We start from the raw sequence: 23,923 nt of genomic DNA, 5'->3' as shown, positions 1-23,923 counted from the left end.
AAGAATTATACATAATAAAATAATATTAAAAGGAAGACAAACAACTTTAGTTAGATTTAGGTATATAGATAAATAAAACACTAATTCACCACAACACCACCAAAACACTATACTTTTGCACTGGACGCGCGGATGATGCTAAAATTAGTTTACGTTATTATTACGCGCGTATTAAACGCGCGTCCAGTGTAACGTGTAACAGTAAAGTGTTTTGGTGTATTGTGGTGAATTAGTGTTTTATTTTGTTGATGTATCACTACAGGTTCTATGGGGATGGGCAATGCCATCGATCGTTATTTCCAAGTCAACTGGACGTCGTTTTTTTTTCGATCATACGGTACTATACACTTCTGATTACTGTACGTGTTTCGCAATTGATTTGTATTGATTGATAATTGGCAACACTGCATTTTTTACATAGCTTCTACCTTCTACGTCCCACTAGTCAACTCGCATACCTAACGTTGCCGTTTGTTATTCTTTAATTTCGCAGTTCTGCGCGCGCATAAACGATAATCGGACGGGTATTTCGCGTGCAATTTTAACAAAAAAAACTTACCGCAGAGACTAAGAAATGCAATCAAAAAATTACAAGTATTTTGATTGCTATTACCGACAACTGTAAATAAATAAAAAAAGCTGTAAAAAAATAAAAAAGTTTTGATTTGGGTTGGGCCACGATCCTGGGACCTCTATTTCCTGAAGCAACGGCTAAAAAGTTAAGGTATTATGATTATAATCGGAGTTGTAAGTAATATAATATTGTAATAATAATATTTATTTATATAATTACATTAGAATTAAAATCATTTACGGATTTTTCCTTATTGGTTTTAAACCTATTTAAGAATTATTTTGTATCATCAATATGACACATTTATTACATCCCATTGTAGGCATACATATTTATCATATATTTTATCGAAAAATGCTTATACGATTAAAATAAGCTTTATGCTTTATCTTTTTCTCTTTAGAAGGGATATGGTTTGTGTCGTAGAATACATTACAGTATTTAATATCCTGTACTTTGATATTCTTTTCTTAATTTACTGTAACTTATTTCCTGTAACGCCAAAATCTTGATAATATGGTGAAGGTTCACTTTTGATCTTATTAGATATACACAGTACACAGTCCAACAAGGGTCCAACTTAAGACTTAAGTTAGTTTGTGATTTATATTAAGATATTTCTTATAATATCTTTGTCTTAATACCTACTACATAAATATTATGCTTTGTAGTGTGGAGAATAAATGTTAAGATATCTTAACATTTGCAATTCCATTAGGAAGGATTTGCAAATCATTGCATGGGATCATTTTATAAGAAAATCACATAAATTAGGTGTAAGAATAGAAAAAGCTTAAGGTTGCAGAAAAATTAATGCAATATATGTATAAGCAGAATTAAACCATCAGGTACCTATTAATATTACTGACTCCACAGTTATAATTACGGGGGCCTTTTTAAGGCCTATGTAGTTTTAATGGGATGCTATAAAACCTATTATGAACATGATACTGACAAAAAACGCTGAAAAATATTTTTTTTGCTGAAAATAATTCCAAAATAACCTACAATCTGGCAACATCGACGATGTGCGCATGCGTAGCATCTGTGACTATATGCAGCAAAAACTCGTTTCAAGGTCAGCCACCGGATCCACACCTTTACCCAAAAGCCTAATATTTAACCCAATTTATAGACTTTAGGGGGGCCTTAGCCCCATGGGCCACCCTCTGTCCACAGGCCGTTCTTAAAACCCGCCATTGGCCGTTCATAAAATAAGGCGACAACAAACGGCAACATTGGTGGGTATGCGAGTTGACTAGTGGGACGTAGAAGCCTCTGTAGAGTTTAGAAGTTGGTCTTTGGTTACTTTATAAGGTCTCTGGGTACTTTAAATTAGCGTTTTAGTTCATTTTACAACACAAGAAACCGTAAGTTAGTTTCCACTATTTTATATTTACTGGGTTGGGTTTAGTTTTCTAAGTTTAGTGATAAATATAATGCTTTTCCCACGCTTTTCCATAGCCATAACCTAAAAATGCACTTTTAATTTACTTATTTTTCAATAATTTGTCGATCATCCCCAATTTTTTTGGCTTAAAATTCTTATTTAACTATACCGGGTGAGTCTCAAAAGTGGCTCGCCTCTATAACTTGTTTATTTTTCGGTTAAAAAAACGAGATTTAGTATGTTAGTATACTTGTATTCATTTAAAATTTCCCAATATGGCGGACTTCAGTATGGGAGGCTTAAAAAACGAAAATCTCTAAACTGGAATCGACTGTACTTCAAATCGTTCAAATTGATAATCTTTGGTAAATCCAATTGAACTCTGACACTTGGCTGACATTGACGTTTACAGTTCCTTTTTCTAAATATTTTCATTATTTTTTGAGTTTTTATTCACAAATTCTACTTGATTTTGTTCTTTTATTTAACCTACAACCTGCAGTACTAATTATATAGTTATAAATAATCTTTTCACCGATCAAGAATTGACGAATAGGCTGGAAGATATTCAAAATGTGTAATCGCTTAAAAACGTATTAGAAAACATTGGCTCGTTCATAAATTCGTGAAAATAAATTAGTCCAGATGTTTGTAAAAGGTATTATTATAATTATTTTGAGAAGTTTCCTCGTATCAGTAATTTTCAGGTTTGTAATATCTACTATATGATAATAAATAGATTAAAACTTATATTTCAGGAAACAGCGCGGGCATTACAGATTGTTGTAAATCAGTTTTAAAATATAAAGAAGGTTTAAAACAGGTTTAAAAGTTGAGTTGGTAGAGAAGACCTAAATAAGGTAATGTTGGTAATGGGACCAAACATCAAATAACACTTGAAATATATAATTATGTACAATAATTGTAAGTAGTTTTTATGAATCTGTTTGATATCTATTGCATTGTTTTTATATTTCTTGAAATATTTTTTTACTTTACAGGATACACAAGGAATAATAAAAAATACAATTACTCACTAAAAGCACTTAAGGTTTGTAATAGATGTAGTTAGAATATCAAACACCAAACTAAACCAAAAATTATGTTTTATTTTACTGGTATTCCTCACATTTGAAGGGAAAGTCATTTCATAAATAAGCAGGACATTGTATAGTACACTCTATATTAATAATTGTTTTTTATCCTATACTTGTTAGTTAACGCATCACTTACTCGGTATAAAATTTAGTACAGATTAACCTATAGTTGTGGTTGTGATATATTCTGATGTGTTTCTGGCAATTTAAAATAAGTTAATATTTAAACAAACATTTCTGGATTTCCTGGCAGGAGTGTGGACACAAATTTAATAAAGGTATAATGTGGATAATGTTCTGATTATTACAGTTTGCATGGATGTTTTGGTATGTTGTTATTTTTAATAAAGTATATTTAATGAGTTTTTGAGTATTTCTTTTTCCTTCAGAGGATTGTGTTCTAATCTTTATATATTATAAATTTTCATAAATTATATATACAAAATTTATTACCTTATAATTTTTTGCTAAATACTTTGTAGTTGATACAGTTTAATAGTATATAAAAGAACTATTTAAATAAGATGTTTGAAAATATATAGCTGTTTTTGCACACATCAATTTAATTTGTGATTAACTGTACTGAAAAAAAAAATTAAGAGAAATGGGGTGATTTATCAACTACAACATGAAAAGCATCATCCTATTTCCAAGTCTTCTATTAATTTCACTTATTAAACAACTATAATTATTCAATAATCTTGATAGTTCTAGGAACTCTCAGATATCGTCAAAACATGAAAACAAAAATTTACTTCCTATAGTTCTTACGTCCCCTTAACTGAAATATAAGAAATAGGGGAGTTAATATTCTCACTGAGAAAGTTTATAAAATACCTTTAAGTTAAATCTCTTCGGATCTGCGGTAAAATACCTTTATTCTTATTAATAATTACAATAATCTATGTTTTTATTTATGACAACCACCTAATAAGCTAACTTTAACGTCAACTTGACAATCCTGAAAAATGCTATTGTTAACCAAAGAGTAAATCAATTTCTGAATTCGCTAACGCCAACTTATTTTTCATTAAAAAAAAATTACCAATTTTCGTAACTAGGTCGGCCATATTGAGGAACTTTTAAAAGAATAGTACTATAGGTATATGACATAAATTAGGATTGATTGGACGTATTTGACTGTTTTCGGTCACTTTACCGGAAATGACTACCATTTTTGATTTTTAAATGGCACCCTCGGTATTTTTTACTTTATTCGATAGAAAATAACACTTTGAATAATATAATGATATCATATGTCAACTTTTGACATTTTCGCATATGGTTTATTTGAAATTATAACTGGCGGTTCGTAACCGTAACGAAAATTTGACTCGAAATACCAAGTGTACCAATATCAAATTATTCGTAACAAAATGCTTTTTTCAAATATGCTAATGAGCCACCCTCGTTCCATTTGAAAAAATTGAGATATAATTAAAAATACGATTTGGGCATCTTTTAACCGGCCAAGACAAGATACTAAAAACATTAGACGATCAAATCTATTTTTCCAAGGCTCCTTGCTTAAAAATTAGAAACTCTTGAAACTCCCAAAAAAAACTCTCAAAAAAAGTTACTTTTTTAAGAAACTCTTGAAAAAGGCCTAACAAGCCGAAACATATATTATGTAGAGTTAAAGTTATACTGTTATTAAAAAAAATTGATACATCTAAAATCGTGTTTTATCAAAATACCGTATGATCGAAAAAAAAATGGCGTCCAGTTGGCTTGGAAATGACGATCGATGACATTTCCAATATAATTTTACATATAAAATGACAGCGATCTTCATTTCATAGCCATCGCTGATGCCGTTTTTATTCGATCATACTGTACTAATACTTAATTCTTATATCAGCTTTCAAAAAATGACTTAAGTTCTCTGTGAGCTTTCAGCTCTGTGCGTCCCCAAGGCAAAGGCGGCAAAGGGCCTTGACAGACAGACAGACGGACAACAAGGATTCTGTTTTTTTAGGAACCCTAAAAATCAAAATTATTCCCAATAAAATCATTATTTCAAGTATATTTCTGTTTATTTGGAACGCGTGATTAGGTAATAATGCTACCAGCTATTTACTCCTCGCCAGAGTTAAATCCAGTTCTCTAATTCTTGCGCCATATCTCGAGCAATCCTCTCCAAAACATCACGCGCGTGTGCGATCCACTATTTATTTAAAACCTTCCAGGTTCCTTTCTCTACACTCCTCCGTCCGCAGGATTGCTTTTCTATTTCTGTTTTCCGAAAGCTGCGCTCGCGTTTGATGTACTTATAGTTATGTGCGTGGCGCTTCTATAAAAAAGACTCGTCCGACTATTTATAGAGCCCGAATAGTATTAAAAACAATCCCGTACGAACCTGGTTCAGAGTAGTAATGAAACAGAGATGTAAATAATGTCTATATGCTCTATTTTTCGACCGAGAGAATATTTAGACAGACGATGACAGGAAAAAGGCGGATTATGTTCATGCAAACCCATTTATTTCACTAAAAAGTTTCTAATATTTTTTTTTAAGTTAACTATGGATGGGTTTGTATACAGGGTGGTCCGAACTGTATTCCGGAAACTTCGACAGCATATTCTGCAAATAAAAATAAGTAAAAAAGTTCGTATAAATGTCTTAAAATTCCTAGTTTCGGAGATACAGGGTGTAGAAGTTTTATATCTCTATTTTTTTCCAAATAATTTCTTAAGTAACATCAATACTTGGATGAGAATTGATGTCTGGCAGTTTTTTGACATTAGAAATTCGATTTTGATGTCAATATGACGCCTATTTGTAGGGGGCACCACCTACATGTGTTTGAAGTGTAATAACTTTTCGTTCGTACCTGTATAAAACTACTGAGTGAAAAATATACATTTTCGTGATGTTTTATGTAAAAAATTATTATTTTATAATTTAGAAAAACATTTTTTTAAAAGCTTATTTTTATGTGCAGAATATGCTGCCGAAGTTTCCGGAATACAGTTCGGACCACCCTGTATAAATCCATCATGGCGTCGTCTTTCGTTTTTAACCAATCTTATTGGTTTATTTAAAAAATGACAGATCATATTTCAATATGATTGGAGTGATGAAACGATGAAAGACGCGACGCGCGACGCACGGAATATGAACTCGATTTAAGATTTTTGAGACTTGTCAAACTCTTACCAAATTATAGTTTATGATTTGTGTTAAATTATGTCACATAACCAACGTTCTGGAAAATGATAAATATTTGCGAATTGCTTTTGCATTTTGGTTTGTTTTTTAAAGTTAAGTGAGGAAAAATCGAGGGAAAATCAAGTGTAGACCCAGAGCACAGTTTATAGTTGTTAATATTCGGTTCAAGGAAAATTGTATTAGCCACCACTAATATTTTTTTATTACCACTTATTTACCACTTTTTTTTTATCGCCACCTATATATTTTTTGTATCTCGTATATGGTACTAAAAACTGGAGTAGCTGTAAAATAGAGACATCACACGATATTAGCTTTTAGATACAGACGTCTGGTCACTTTAATCATATCTATGTATGGTTTTGTCACTCTGAGTAACGAACTTACGCACTCAACTTACCGACACATGTCGCAAAGTAAAAATAGAAAAATTAATTCATGTAATTTATCGTTCTGTTTACATTTTTCTCTTTTCGTTTCTTCTCTATTTTTTTTTTCGTTTTATTCTTAGTATATATAAATTAAATTGCACAATAATTCCAGTTTGTGTTTCCAAAGTTTTGTCTAGTACCTAACGGTTGATTTTATATTACTGTCACCGTTTTTATTAGATTATTAATGTCAGGAGAATACTTATTATGCTTATTTTTAAACGTGTGCTTTGCAAATAATTGGTATTTTCGTAAGTGGGTGATATGCTGTTTGGAGAAATATGTTTATTAAGATTTATATGTTCTAGATTTTTGAATTGAGTATAAAACTAAAAAAAAAATTGAAATTGATATTTACCTATTTATAACATTATTTTTCCGCCATGTGCATACAATAGTGTTACCTTAATTGTTGGCTCTTGATCCTTACTTACTGCATTACTCACTGACGAGTATTAAATACGCATCAGAAGATAGTTACGCAAGACGTTTTCTTTCATGAGCTTTCCTGTGACAGAAAAGCCCGATACGTGATGTTATCTCTCTTCCGCACTCCGGACATTCAAAAATCTCATTACTTTGTTACTTTACTTTTGGTTGTCATTGTTATCTTAAAAATCCGCGTTTACATTTCTTCTCCATTGTGTTCTGTTACTGCATGCTTATCCCCTTTAAGTTTTCGTGGAAAATATCCTTGTATCTGAGTTGTCCACCCGGTTCCTTTTACCGTCTACAAGCTCACCAGAAAGAAGAGATTTCGCGGGGCGGTTTTCTTGCATCCTGCATACATGAATACATGACCGGCCCCGGACCATCTTAAGCGGGATTTAGTAATCATGACTTCAGCCTTCTCGCAGCTCGCTTTTTTATGGACCGATACGTTTGAGACATGGTGGTACCATTGAATTCAAGGGAGCTAGCATCAGTTTTCTAGATAGTCTTCCGTTTTGTTTGGCCGGTAAAACGTTATATGTAGACGTAGCATTAGACAGTGATATTGGCAGACAATTCAAATGATCTCCAAATCCTTCTAAATAAGGTTATCAATGAAAGCCAAAGACTGGGTTTAAACATTAATATATAAGAAAAACTAAATTTATGGCTGTTAGTAGAAACAATATTCCGAACACCAGAATTTACTAAAATGGAGAGGTCATCAGCAGGACACACAATTTAAATACTTGGGATGCATGATTAACCAAACGTGGGACCTAGATCAGGAGATCAAATGCAGGGTCAAAGAAGCAAGAACAACTTTTCTAAAACTTCGAATGTCTCTCACAGATAGGAACTTGAACTTCGGCTTTAGATACAGAATGGTGAAGTGCTATGTCTGGTCCGTTTTGTTATATGGTGTGAAAGCATGGACACTGAAAGTAGTAACAATAAACAGAATTGAAGCCTTCGAAATGTAGACCCTACGATGAATGCTAAGAGTCTCCTGGTTTGACCGTGTGAGGAATGAAGACATTATAAGAACCGGTCTAGAAGATCGTGAACTCTTGGAAATCATCAAGAAGAGGACACATACAACGTGGAGGACGCTATCACTTCCAGCGTCTAACTCTCCAGGGTAAAATCGAGGGGGGCAAAAGGGGAATAAGCCGAAGGAAGCTATCCTGGCTGAGAAATATTCATCATTGGACAGGCATACAGGACCTCCAAGCACTCCAAGTCGCTGCAATAAATAGAACCATCTGACGAGGAAGAAAAAATTAACGCCTACGCAGGAATCTGCACGGCACCTTAAGAAGAAGTTCTGGTTCTATGCATAACCAATTTAACTTGAAGCTAGGCTAAAAAAATTATAAAAAATCTAGTGCAATATAATCAACTTAAAGGCTTCGTTTTGAAGAAAGAAAAAAGAACCGAGCAGTAAAATGGTTTTTGCTCAGATTATCCGTTAAAAAAATTCGAAACCCACGCCTTTTTTTCTCTCTTCTTCGTCTCATTTGTAGTCTCCGCTTTTTATTTTCGAAGAGTATCGAAAATATCGGTAATAAAATAAATCAACATAATTTATGTGAATTGAAATTCCGTATACGGTGGGCGGTACGTAATGGCAATAATTGTAAGATTTTTCGGTACACGTCACTTACTAATACGGCTATTTATAAGGATTGCTTCATATGGGATTCTTAGATGAGCCAATTATTAGGGAGGGCAATTTTTAGAGAAAATGTCGATACCTGCATACCTTTTTCGGCAATTCTTTCGATACAGCGGCAAATATATTAATACAAATTTGCAAATGTAATAATCATCAACCAGCCTGAAGTGTCCACTGCTGGACGTAGGCCTTCCTCAAACCTTTCCACTCTTCTTGGTCCTGTGCCACTTGTATCCAGGTTCCCCTAAATCTCTTTAAGTCATCAGACCATCTTGTCGGAGGTCTGCCTCTGTTTCTGAGAGCATCCTGTCTTGGCCGCCATTCTAGTATTAGCTTGACGGATTTTTTCTATGCACTTTTTCGTCAGTGTAAGTGTCTCTGCGCCATATTATGTAAGTACTGGCATAACGCACTGATGGAGCACCTTCCTCTTTAAGCACATTGGTAGATCTGATTTCAACACATATCTTAGTTTGCCATGCCACAATTTAATAGATAAATAAATATTGCATTTATTTGATGGTTATAAAATATCTTCTTCTTCTTAAGGTGCCGTGCGTAGGCGTTCATCTTTTTCTTCCTCATCAGATGGTTCTATTTATTGCAGCGACTTGGAGTGTTTGGAAGTCCTGTATGCCTGTCCAATGATGAATATTTCTTAGCCAGGATAGCTTCCTTCGGCCTATTTCTCTTTTGCTCCCCTCGATTTTACCCTGGAGAATTAGACGCGGAAAGTGACGCGTTCTCCACGTAGTATGTGTTCCAAAGAGGCTATTTTCCTCTTCTTGAAGAGTTCGCGTTCTTCTAGACCAGCTCTTCTGAGAATGTCTTCATTCCTCACACGGTCGACCCAGGATACTCTTAGCATTCGTCGTAGGGTCCATATTTCGAAGGCTTCAATTCTGTTTATTGTTGTTACCTTCAGTGTTCACGCTTCCACTCCATATAACAAAACGGATCAGACATAACACTTTACCATTCTGTATCTAAGGCCGAAGTTCAAGTTCCTATCTGTGAAGTTTTAGAAAAGTTGTTCTTGCTTGCTCGATCCTGCATTTGATCTCCTGATCTGAATCCCACGTTTGGTTAACCATGCATCCCAAGTATTTAAATTGCGTGACCTGCTTGATGACCTCTCCATTTAAATAAATTCTGGTGTTCGGCATGTTGTTTCTGCTGTAGTACCATGCTGTAATTTTTGTGGTCCATCTGTTGTCCGTGCTTCTTGCCAGGTGTTCTGACCATTGCCACTTGAGCGATTTCATTCTGTGGATGACCTGTGGATATTAGAGATGTTCATATTATCGAGAAATAAATATATCGGCTATGATATCCAAAAATATCGATAATTTTAGATAAAATATCGATATATTCCAACGTTCCTACCAGTTGTACGCTATTTGCTTTGCAATGGCATCATATGTATTCTTTTTGTGTCAGGTGCGATGTGTGTACTTGATGATGTTTTATTGAACATGGTAGGTCGTTAAAAGTATTTGTCTATGTTTTTTTTTTCGCTTCTCAGCTTTGCAAAAACGCAAATAGGATTTTAATAATCTGAAAGAATGTTTTATTAATGTATAAATAAAAACAAAATATTGAAACGCCTAAGAATGATAATGCTAATATTTGAAACATAATTTTGATGTAGATATTACTCATTCCTTATTAACAGTTAGTTTAACCTGAAGACCCATCAGTAAACAATTTTCTGATTAAATAAAAGCATATAATTCGACTGGACTGGCCACCGGGAAGAAAAAAATCACTCTGTTAATCACTGTTAATGATTCATTAAAATTTCCGGCTCCGAAGCTCACCAGATATATTACCCGACTTACGAAAAATAATTACCAAACTCATTACGGTGCGCCCATGTACATTTTTACCGGTCTAATTAAAGAATTTCGGCCCACACGAATTTATTATGTATGTGTGCCTGTGTGAACGTATGCAGACAAACAGTGGAAATAGTCGTAAAGTTCCGTCTACACTTAACGTGTTAACTGTCAGTTAAAACGGAAGATCGTCTGGCAAACTGACGGCAGTTCTGTAGAGTCTTCTGTCTTACTCCTTAGTTTGGACATTAAGTTTTACCTGCCAGGTAAGAAGGCGGTTCTTGCATCCTGCATAGGTGGCCAGCCCATCTTAAGCTGGATTTAGTAATTATGACTTCAGCGCTTTCGCAGCTAGCTTTTTCAAGGACTGACACGTTTGAGACATGGTGGTACCATTTGATTCTTAACAGTCGGCTAAGGTGTCCCTGTTGCAATTTGTTTAATGTGTTCGTGTGCCGCCGGTAAGGCACCCAGGTTTAGCCTCCATATAACATGGTGGGGATTATTATTGCTCGGTACACTGTAAGTTTCGTTTTTGTGCTCAAGTCATGATTGTAGAAAACCCTGTCTTTTAATTTCCCGAATACTCTTGAGGCGCTGCTAATTCTCTGCTGAATTTCAGAGTCAATATTGGCCTTTTCCAACATCAAACTGTCGAGACAATTGAATTCTGTTAGATATTCCAATAATAGTTCTCCGATTTTTATAGCACTGTTATGATTTTCCGGGGAAGTCCACATGATTTTAGTTTTATCGATGTTCAGCTTAAAGCCTAAAGCCTCGTATGCCCAGGTATATGTGTTCAGCATTTCTTGTAATTGCTGTAACGTTTTTGTAACTAGAGCTCAGTCAACAGCATATTGAAGTTCTATGAAGAATTTTATACGTGTTTTTGGACGTGTTGAGTCTTTTTATATTGAACAAACCGCCGTCATACCTGTATCTAATACCAGTTCCTCCTTCCTGCAATTTGCTGTCCACTATAATAGAGAGCGCTGCCATGAATATATGTTGAATAGAAGAGGCGCTAAGACACATCCCTGCCTAACTCCTGTATTGGTCAGTAAAAACTGATGTAACTAGAGGACGTAGAAAGACTTAGGAGCAGGACAAATTATATTTAAAAAATATTTTAAAAATAGAATAGACATATAAAATAAGTTCAGTAAATCAAAATCTTCGGGAATTTCTTGAAAAATTGTCTTTTGGGGCAATTTTTGAGTCTTTTAGATGGGCACTTGGGCTCACTTACTCCCTTAAAGGCGTCGGCCTTTGTTGACGGGTAAAATATTAATTGCTTTCTATCACTTGGTGAGTAGGCACCCAGAGTAGGAGGACTTTATTTTCTTTGCCTGATTTGTTCAGCTTCTGTAGGCATTCTTTGACCAACTTCGAATTGATGGTTACTGAGTTGATCGCATTTAGTGCTGCTTGATTATCGGATAAGATGGTTATTTCCTGTTTTCGATAGTTCCTATCTAAGATAAATTGTACGCATTTTTCGATAGCGTAGATTTCTGCTTGAAGGATGCTGGGGTCCCTGCTTTGCTTTGGTTTTGGAAGCATCAGTATACCACGTTATGGCATGGTTGTTTGTTTTAAACTATAATGTAGATGGCATTCAAATTAATAAAGAAGGTTGGGTAACGATAATCCCGCAAAACTTATTTCAATTTTTAGAGAATTTAAATGGTACTTCTCCGAATTGTAGCACAAAATAATAGATTTAAGTGATTATGTACCATTATTTTTTTAGTTCTGTTATGAGAGTTTTAACATTTTTTTTAGACAATATTATATTGAGGTGGCAGGTTATTACTTTGTTTTTATTCTTTTAATATTAGGTTTTTTTCCAACTCACCACCTCACCTTTGGATCGATTTAATATAATGTCCAAAATAAAGTGGTGGGAAAAAGCATGAAAATTACCATTCAATAAATTTGGGACACCCTGTATGTTACTGCTAAAAGTATCTTTCATTAAAAGCATTATTATGTATTGGTATTTGGACTGGTATTTGGTTTTATATGGACTGGTATTTTTAGATTTGACACAAAAAAAAGAAAACATCAAGCATATTTTAAACAGTTAGTGATGTATTTAACGGACTTGTTAGTGGTATCACACGACGGTTTTTAAACACCTGTTAATTAAAAAATAATTTAATAAAAATTTCCCATACTCACGAACCCAGCACACACACACACGAAAATGCGTATCAATATAATAAACAAGGTAGAAAATATTCCCAAATTAAAATTCAAACTAATTAACAATTACCGTTTCTGCTTCTTCCTTTTACGACTGCCGTTGTGCCGTAAAAGAAGGGGAATTTGTTCTTCTTTTCGAAAGCTACCTAAGTAATTATTATCTGGGCTACCTAAAAATTTTATTGCCCGGAAATCTGATAATGGAGAGCGAAATAAAAATTAAGACAAACGAGAATGTTGAACAATGCTGAAAACAATGTACGCAGAAGCTGGAAATGTTAATAATTAGTTTAAATTTATATAGTTTTTATCGAGGAGTGTCTTTATTATCATATTAATGACAATAATTCCTATTTTCCCCTGTAAATCCCTGTCTACACATAGCAACACTCCATTAACTGTACCAGAACCGTTCTGTTTTCCAAGAGGAAACCAACTAAAGGCGGAACTGAAGAACCTGGAAGACTTCTCAACGAACACCTCAGTAGGCTGAAGCTGTGAAACAACGGCGAATGCAGATTCTGTGGGGAAAATGGGGAAACACCAGAAAACCTTATCATTGACTGCGCCGAGACGACGACCGTTCGTGCCATGAACTTTGGTACGGCTGATGTCGAGGATGAAGAGCTGGCCTCTGTGGAGCCGTCTTATATACTGGCTTTTGTTAAGGCCCTGAGACTGTACGATGAGTTATAACTCGTTATAACTCAACATACGGTCGTGGTGATTAACTCCCCTCCTAAACATTCTACATTCATTAAAACAAACAATAAACATAATTAATGTTTGGTGATGTTGTTGGAACAATTTACTAATCACATATCTTCTTGTTTCAGAAATGAGTCTGATGAGGAAGTGAAATCTTCTTGGCTACACTGGCGCCACACAATCGCCACGTACAAGATAGATGATTTTGTAGCGGCGACGGGCCGAAGCAGGAAGCGCAGCGGTAGCGGCTACCAGCGCGCCGCTTCCGTGGCTAGCAGCGGAACGTGGTAGCGAACCGGCACCATCATTGGCGTAGAGATTGCCCCTTCCCTTTGCCCAATGGGGGCCGAGACCTCCCCCCAACAGCAGTACTCCTTGCGATGGAACGACTTCCACTCGTCCATCCTGTCCTCATTTCGCCATCTGAGGGACGAGGTAAGGCATTAATATTTTTTAATAATTTTAGTCATCAAATACCGACGAAATAATAACATAGCTTAGATGTCGTTGATATTTGATAACTGTAAAACATTCAATTTTAAAATCAAAATATTCATAGCCGTGAGATGCGCATTAATCAAACAGAGAAAAAAAGTGAAACCAAAGCAATCAAAACACGCTGTAGGCTGTTTTTCTATTGCTAGAGCTATAGCTAGACATTAACCTAACTTTAAGGTCCACCGAGCGCCAAATCAGTGATTAGTGTTCGTTGCTTATTTAATTTGCATGTCAAAAATGTTCATTTTTGTATGCAATAAAATGTAGTTTTATTTAGACGACATATCAGTAGCTAATCATTTCAGTTGGGGGTTAGAACCTGGTGTGACAACAGCAAAATAAAACACTAATACACTAAAACACTTTACTTTTGCACTGGACGCGCGTTTCTCTAACTATGTTGCATCATCAGCAAATGATTAAAACTGTTCAAGTAACTATGAGTTTTAATAATGAAAACTTATAAATAAACCTTATATTCTAGTTTCTACAGTGTTTATTTAAAAAAAATGGTAACTAAATTAAAAGTAGACGTATAAAATACTCGTTCTATCTGCAAAGCAATCGTTAGTTCTTTCCAAAAAATAAATTTCGTAAAATTGATCTGAGCAGGTGCTTTCTTCAAATTTATGTCCCTAGTAATTTTTGCACAAACATCTGTCGAATAATTTCGACATTAGATACAGTATTTGAAGCAGGTGGGAAGTTCTTTTTTTAAATTTAGAGAAAAGAGAAAAAAAAGTTAAGAGCAGCTTTCCAAGAAAAGAATAAGGTATATTGATTACTATTTTTTATATGCTATAGATCATAATATACAGGGTGTTTCAGAAAACATGTGCCATCTCTCGTGGGGACATTCCTCACGTAAAAATAAGATTTATTTTTCATATCAACATAGGTCCGATTCTGCTTTGTTTCGTAGCTACAGGGTGTTAAAGTCTTAATATTTTGTTGATTTATTATAATTTTCTTCCAAGTACTTTTAGCGTTTCGAATGAAATTTTGAGCGTAAAAGTTACTATAAATGTGACATATTTTAAAGCCAAAAAAATGTCGACATATTCACCAGGGACGTATATATGGGTTATCACTGGAATATTTTTCTAAAAAAAGCATGTACGCCACTGACTTTTTTTCTCTTGTTAGCGAAATTGTGTAAGCATATTAATGCCGATTAAAAATTGTCTCTTGATATTTTGACTATTTCGGCATCCTTGATGAGATAAACGGAATTTTATTAGTTTGCCTTAATCCAAGTTTAATAGCGACCTTTAAAAAAATTAACATCATTAACTTGCGAAAGCTTTAAATAAGTACTCATCGATTCCTCATCAAAAAATATGAAAAAAGTTCTTATAAACATGGGTATGGAAATGCATAGTTTTAGAGTTACAGGATGTTAAAACTTTTTTAAATTAGTTTTTTTGTAATTATTTTAAATACCATTATTTTTTTTATTTTAAATTGCGGTAGATTGGACTGAAAGTAATAATATTTAATTATAAATTAAGTAAAACATATAATTTATTAATTTTATTTTTGTTTTAATTTTATTAAATCGTGATTAATAAAATTGCGTTTATCTCATCAAGAAGGCCGAATTCGACAAAATATCGAGAGATAACTTTTAATTGGCATTAAACCACCTACGCGATTTTGATTGCGCACATGTTTTTTTTTGAAAAATATTCCAGTGATAACCCATATGCACGTCCCCGATGTCGATATCGACACTTTTTTAGCATTAAAATATGCAACACTTATAATAATTTTTACCTTCAAAATTTCATTCGAATTACTAAAAAATATTAAGATTTTAACACCCTGTAGCTACGAAATAAAGCAGAATCGGACCTATGTTGACATGAAAAATAAATATTATTTTTACGTGAGGAATCTCCCCAAGAGAGATGGCACATGTTTTTTGGAACACCCTGTATTTATTCATCCAAAAAAAGTGTTTATGAGTATTAATATTTATCTATCATTATATCTGCAATACGCTTTAAATCAACGTGTTTTTTTTCAACTGGTAATTGGTGAAGTTCACGGTCTTTTTAAAGACGGTTCATTGCTGGTCAAATGGCTGGTAAACTGTTGGTAATCGTGACTTGCAGAACGCCCATGCTCAGTAATTATACCTTTTTCATATCTACAACCGAAAGTAAAAAGTCCTGTTCTTTTACTTCTTGTCTTCAATCTAGTTAAGAATATTGAATTTGTTAACTATCGGGAGGACATTTGAAGACGAATTTTTTGACTATTAAAAAAGCAATACTTATTTAAAAGAGGAATAAATTAATCAAAACTCATTCGTGCAACTTTGTGTCCACTGGATTGGCAGTTACCTTAGCGACTGGACGCTTGACTTCTAATAATTATGATTTTTTTTCTTTATAGGCTAAATGCTAACAAAAAAAATTCTAACGCTATAAATCTTCTTACAGTGCCATACTCTATACAGAGCGTTGGCACAAGTACACGGGACCTACGGGACCTTCGGGTTTATCGCCGAATCCGAACGGCACTATTTGAGCTTACTTTTTGTCAAAAACAAGATGGTGAAAACCGCATATCGGTATCTGTTACCGTTTCGGAGTTACGGGGTGTTTTTCAAAAATATGCATTTTTAACAAATCGCTGTAACTTTTTTGCTATGGAAAATTTTGTATTTTTATGAAAACATTTCCAAAGCACCTTTTTACGTAGAATTTAATGGTTTAAGTATAATTTTTTTAAAATTAATAATTTAAGAATTATCAACAGAAGATCTGATTTTTTATATGGGACACCCTGTATATTTTTACTTTATTGAAAAGAATTTAAAATTACCTTTCCAAAAATATAACATAGTTGATATCGAGATATAGAGTATATAAAAATTCGCCCGCGTTAAATAAGTAGGCTTTGAACGGCACCGGCTGTAATGCAAAAAAATTCTAGCTGTGAGCATCAATTAAAACGAAAATAATATTTGCTATGAGAGATGCAGAATTTTATAACAATTTAAAATATATTTAACCAACATCAACACATTTAAACTATATCTAATAACAATAAAAATAAGTAGCAAACCAAGACATGAGCTTTTGCTAGAGGTGTTCGATATATCGACCGTCTTCTGTTATGGGCAGACGGGGCAGTTTTTGAACATTTCTCGCGGTATTCATTAACTGAGTGGGGGTGAAAGATACCCTCTCATAACTGCTAAGTATTTTTAATTCTTGTCTAGATTATACGGAAGAATAAGGGACCTTTATTCTTCCGCAAATATATCCATAGGATTACATCCATGGGTACTAAGTCAGGCGGCCTCGACGGCCAACGGCTGAGATCTTGGTTAGCTATCCAATTATTCTTGAAATTGGCTGCAAAAATTTGCTGATAACTTCAGCGTTCAGAGGTGATGCGTCGTTTTGCTGGAAAAATATGTTTTCGAGTTCCATTAAAGGCATATCATCAATAAGGGGTCCAAAGCCTACTAGTTAAAAGTGACGAACTTTTAAAAATTCTGTATTTCGAAGGGGATTATAACAAAATATCAAGTGTGCTATATTTTTGAAAAGGTAATTTTAAATTATCTTCAGTTAATTAAATATATATAGGGTGTCCCAAATAAAAAATCAATTTTTCTGTTGATAACACTTAAATTATTAATTTTAAAAAAATTATACTTAAACCATTAAATTCTATGTAAAAGGGTGCTTTGGAAATGTCTTCATAGAAATACAAATTTTCCATAGCAAAAAAGTAACAGCGATTTGTTAAAAATGCACATTTTTGAAAAACACCCCGTAACTCCGAAACGGTAACAGATATTGATGTGCGGATGTCACCATCATGTTTTTGATGAAAATTGAGCTGCAGACACCGATATTAGTTTTCGTCTATCTTCTATAGAAAAGGATGTTTCCATTTAAAAGCGTCGAATTTGACCCACCCTGTAAAATAGGGTGGATCGTAAATCTCAAAATTTTAAAATTTTTAAAACATCGACTTGGAATACCTACGAAAAGTTGCCTTTGGTAATGTTGATAAAAAAGTGTTGCTACAACTTTTTAATAAAATCACATCTTCTGCCCTCTACCAGCCCTTAAAAATGAAAAAATTTTTTTTGAAAAATCGATTTGGAATACTCACCAAAAGTTACCTTTAATAATGTTGATAAAAAGGTTTATTTAAATTTTTTTTGATTAAATCACGTCTTCTGGTCTCTACCGGCTGTTAAAAATTGAATTTCAAACCAAAAATACGCGCCTGTTTGATATCAGCGCATGTAAATACGAATTTTTTGACCAATGTTCTTGCGAAAAGGAAAAAAAGGTACCTAAAAATGAACAGTTTTTTTTATAGATCAGAGAGCGCTTAGAAAAATGGTTATTGAGAAAATTGACATAATGGAAACCTCAAAGCTGATAGGCCAGCAGAACGGAAAAAGATATAAAACGGCAAGAACTACAACAATCCATCCAACATGAAAGCAAAATCAATTTATCAAGAAATCGAAAGTCATCGACAGATCTAGAAATTGATCATGAATTGCCTTCCACTTCCTAGGACAGTATCAAGAGTAAAATCCAGTGTACAAAATCCAGTGTACCCGGTTAACTGCAACCTAACCGGGTTCTATATTTTTGGGTCATACAGTTCCCAGTTCTGGATCGGCTCTAGGCATTTTTCAAAGTATTGTGAACCTCTTAGAAAGTAAAGAATATGACCTAGAAGAACTAGTAGCAGTAGGATGTGACGGAACCGTGGTGAATACAGGAAAAAAATGGTGCAATTTCTCAATTAGAATTAAAATTAGGACGCGCTTTACAAAGATTGGTCTATAATATAGATATAATATAGAATAATAAAAATTACCTCTTACGCATCTTTTTCAAAAGCTTGACGGTCAAACCCTAGGTCCAAGAGCTTTTGCAGGAACTATTGGAAATCAAATACAACAGTGCGAAAATATGCCAGTTGTGAACTATACCATTATTTACTGTGATTTACCAGACGTGGATTTTCTTGACTTAAGTGCCGATCAGAAATATCTGTATGAAATTTGTGTTGCAGTTTCTACAGGTGAGTGCTCCGTAGATTTATTAAACCGGAGCCCAGGAAAGTTAAGTCATTCTTGATGGCTCACTTTGGCTAATCGCACCTTAAGTCTTTATGTTAGAACCGAAAATCCAACATTACAATTAAAGAAACTGTCCAAATTTATTGTCAAGGTTTATGCTCCTTTATGCTGTCAAATTAAATGCAACTCTTCATGTGTAAATGGTGCCAAACATGTTTTACAGACAATAATAAAAAGTAACCGATACCTAGAGCAAGATTTAAAAAGTGTTATAGACCCTGTAATGCAAAGAAATGCCTATTTTGTCCATCCCGTAAATCTTCTGATATGTATGCTACATGACACTCGCCCCCATATAAGAGAGCTTGCAATCAAGACAATCGTTCACGTAATATCCGACCTTTTATTATCCCACAAATTAATTTTGACGCAGATGACTATGTTGATCTAATTGATTGGCAAAAAAATAAAATAACTTGTCCCCCATTGTTCCAAACTTTGGAAGTAGATGATTTGAAAAATATGATTTTTAGTTCTTCTGAAACAATCATCGACATCGCTGCATTTCCCTGTCACACTCAGTCAGTAAAGAGATGCATAAGTGAGCAAAAATAAATGGATGAGGGAGGGTGGGATGATACTCGCCGAGCAATTACTTCCCCGTGGTGAGTTCTGGGTTGTTTAACAATACTGAATACATAAAATATTTTTTTTTTGTCAATACACATTTTTAACTTTTTGTTAAAGTGTATAAATATTTGGGTATTTATAAAAAAAATGTTTGACCTTGGTACATAGGGTGCACTGAGTAGGGGGGTTAAAATGTCATATTTCAATAAGATATATTATTTCTAATTACTAAAGTTACTTATTACCTGAAATTTTGGCTAAAAATCAAAATTTTATATTTTTGTATTTTTTACTTTCTTTAAAGCCCGGTAGAGGGCAGAAGATGAAAAAAAAATGAAAAACGTTAAATAGATATATATTAGTTTTCTAATACTAATTGGCAACTTTTGCGCAGTATTCCAAAACGATTTTCAAAACTTCGATTTTTCGATCCACCCTACTGTACAAGGCCAATATACTCACGGTGGCTTGCCATTGCCTTCCTTGAGGTGGCGGCTCGCTGATCGCTCTATTTAAATAAATCAATATTTTTATTTAAATACATAAAGCGACTGTACTGGCTGAGGATCGAACTCAGTACCATCCCATCTCTCGCATCGCAGATCGACACACTAACTGCTTGAGCTGCGGCCGCGCCGCCGGGCTGGCTAAAAAACATATATAATAAATAATATTCTATAAATAAATTCTAATGTAAAATAACGCTAAAATTCAAAATTTGAAGTTTGTGAGACTCCTAGAGGTAGGGTTTCAGATTTTCGTGATCGGGATCCCGTTTTGAAATCCCGGGATAAGAATCCACAGGGTGAGTTTCCTCCGATGTTCTCTATGGGTATCTCGGAAACTACTGGAGACAGAGATGGAGTCGTTTAAATGGTGAAAGAATTGCAATTTTCTGGGGTCATAAATATGTGCTTTTCAGATTTTTGAAAAAGTTCACAGCTACTAGATATTTCGAAAAAAAAACATATTTTAAAAATTGCCCCTAATTCCATTAATTCCATAATCTATTTTAGACAAAAAGTTTTCAGATAAAAGTTGTAGATGATCACATCCTTAATGATATTGTGTTCTCCATTTTTTTTTCTAAAGCTTGTCATTTTTTGATATATTGCACAAACATATGTTTTTTTTAAATGGAAACCATAGTTGGCCATGACTTCATAAAAAGCACCATTTTTTAAGCTTTTCAGCGATATAAGCTATAATAAGTTTTTTTCGAAAAATTACTGAGTTATAGCCAATTCGTATCATTTTTAAACAATTTCACTTAGTTAGCCATGGGAACAAGTTCAATTATCGTTGCTCTCAGAAATGTAAAACTGTCAAATCCAAACTTTGTAAATTAAAATAAACAAAAATTGTAAATATTAATTTCCCAAATGAAGAAAAGCGTGTAGGATTATTGGTTCAACTTTTCTTGGCCATACATTTTCGAGAATACGTTAACAGGTGAACGTTACTTACGCTTTTTAGAGAACGGTTTTCAAGGCACGTTAGAAAAGTTAAATTTAGAGACTGGCACATCAACACAGTGGATTCATATGACTTTCATTATGACACTCCCCCCCCTATAATGAAAGAAATGTTAAACATTAATTACACCATAATTATGCGAACTCAGGGATGTTCTCAGGAAAGAGGTGGACCAGTTTCATGGGCCTAAAATATATTATAATGGAATTAAGGACAATTTTTAGAATAGCGGAATTTTTTTTTCGAAATATCTAATAAACCATGAACTTTTTTAAAAATCTGAAAGGCGCATATTTATGACCTCACAAAACTGCAATTCTTTCGCCATTTAACCGACTCTCTATCTCCAGTAGTTTCCGAGATACCCATAGAGAACATCGTAGAAAATTCACTCTGTATGATCCCGGTATCCCCGAATTGATTCTCAGAATGGGAAATCTAATTTAAAGAAATACTTAATAAAAATGCAGCTACATATAGGTATGCGATCAAACTTTCTAATATGTTTTTCTATTGCTCTGTACCAAAATCCCGTTAATTATAGAGACAAAAAATATCAATCCGCCATCATTGACATTTAAACAACACAGACGAATATTATTAATGACAAGTCGGTTTATCCTTCATAGACTTATTCCGCGATAATCCTCGGCACTGTTATTTTTTAATTAATTTATTTATTAATGTACAACGCAAAAATTGTTATTAATTATGTCTGTCCGGTTCTTATTACATACCGTCTGGTAAGATTAATTGATACAGTATGTAGTTGGTATCCGAGTCATTAAACTAGTTTTGGTTTATTATCCGTTTAATAAAAAAGTGTTTTGATTGTTTATTATTATTTATATTTTTTTATAAATATATTTTTCTTTTCAATTACATTTTTAATGTTCATGAAATATTACAGGTGTCCGTTTTTCGTAAATTAAATTGTATGATTCAAATTACTAGGAATCTAGAACGATTTTTAACGAGCTCTTGTCATTACACTTTTCAAATTCGTCATGAAATTAAGGTCACAGTCACGTGTAATAGAACTTACTTCAAATTTATCGTCCATATCACCTTGTACTTATTAAAAATCTAAAAAATATCGAACCGTTATTCGTTTGAAACCTCACCATTCTTCAGCCAGAAAGAAAAAAATATGTTTATCTTTTATTAATTAATTAATTATTCATTTATTTCGTTCTCTGATATTTATATCTACATACCTCGGTTGTTAAATACTGTTTTCGTATTAGAAATGGTATATAATTTGAAAACTTGCTCTATGCAGGTGTCTTGAATTTATTAGACGGGTTATGTTTGCGAAACATATGCTACATTAAAAGCTTATTCTAATTGAATTTTTGATTCTATGACGTATTTCGGAAATGTCGAAGATACATATTCTAAAGAAATATTAAACGAAGGAGTGGCTTGGAATTGATGATATGAGGTGAATTAAGTATCTCTGGTTAATTTTGCTTAAGCCTCATTCAGAACCTTGAAATTAGTAGAATAAATTAGTGGTTTCAATAATACTTTATACTTTTGTGTTTACGAGCATTCAAAATGTCTAAAAAACACAATTACACGAGCCGTTAGCCGAGTGGCTTAGTTACACAAGTTTCATTAAAAAGTTCGTATCGAACGTGTATCATTCAAAATTTAATCTACGACGCGACAAGAGGGACGGTCTAAAGAGATTTGATTTAATTTAAAAATATCAGAGATATCCTCATAAAAATTAAAATTCAAAATTATCAGGTGCCCATATTAGTCGACGCCGTGGGAATCGTGCTTGTTGATTGTTTCCATTTTGACTTTGACAACTCAATTATTGATGTTCAATTTTGTGTTAAACGTTCAGTTTTAGCAAAAAGCAAAAAATAATATTAATACGGGTGATTCTGATTCTGAAAGTGTCCCTTCGGATATTGAAGGCATTGCGCAAAACGTTGTCGATTCCCCACTTCCCGAAAAATCAAGACAAACGTACGAGCAAGCCTATGTAAAACTTGAAGATTCGTGTAAAGAGAAAGGAATCAAGAATAGTAGTAACGAAAAGATTCTCCTGGCATATTTTGAAAATCTTCCAAAACATAGGAAGGCCTCATCACTTTGGGTATATTATTCTTTGCTACGTTCAGTTATATCAGTGAAGAAAAATACAGATATTAGTAAGTACGCCATTTAATTGCATTTCTAAAAAGAAAATCGGAAGGATTTCAGTCAAAAAAATCGAATAATTTTAAGAAAAGAAGACATAACTCGTTTTTTGGAAACTAATGATAAAACTTATTTCCTGACAAAAGTTTCATTGATACTGCCGGCGTATCGAGTTGACAAATCTGCAGCTGCAAAATGTTAAAGATAAAGGACAATGCATTCATGTCATTATTCCATTTACGAAAAGAAACATATCACGAGATTTTTTATAACGAAAGGGAATGTTGAAGGAATAAATATGGTGGAAATGATTCGAAGATATATAGCTATGCGGCCAAGCAACACAGAGCATACTCGATTTTTTGTGGGGTACAGAAATAGAAAATGTATTAAGCAACCCGTTGGCATTAATACTTTAGGGAAAAATGCCGTATAAAATAGCATTGTTCCTAAGTCTTCCAAATCCACAACAATACACTGGACATTGTTTCCGTAGATCGGCTGCGTTGTTGCTTGCAGATTCAGGAGTGGATTTATTAACTGTTAAAAGACATGGTGGT

At 33.7% G+C, this 23,923-nt stretch overlaps 1 protein-coding gene across 2 annotated transcripts in view; it reads left to right on the top strand.

Moving 5' to 3' along the window:
- The window catches only part of LOC115881087 (protein abrupt-like), a 103,524-nt gene that overhangs the window by 5,303 nt on the left and 74,298 nt on the right, over positions 1-23,923 (top strand). For both annotated transcript variants that reach the window (XM_030898463.1, XM_030898454.1), the window contains exon 2: positions 13,660-13,966. In XM_030898463.1, the coding sequence (XP_030754323.1) occupies positions 13,871-13,966 (96 nt within the window). In that variant the 5' untranslated portion in view covers positions 13,660-13,870. The remainder of the gene's footprint in view (positions 1-13,659; positions 13,967-23,923) is intronic.

The sequence above is a fragment of the Sitophilus oryzae genome, unplaced genomic scaffold (genome assembly GCF_002938485.1).
Source record: "Sitophilus oryzae breed Bouriz unplaced genomic scaffold, Soryzae_2.0 scaffold_1107_pilon_pilon, whole genome shotgun sequence".
In the NCBI taxonomy this organism is placed as follows: Eukaryota; Metazoa; Arthropoda; class Insecta; order Coleoptera; family Curculionidae; genus Sitophilus; species Sitophilus oryzae.
This window is presented reverse-complemented; position numbering and strand designations above follow the sequence as displayed.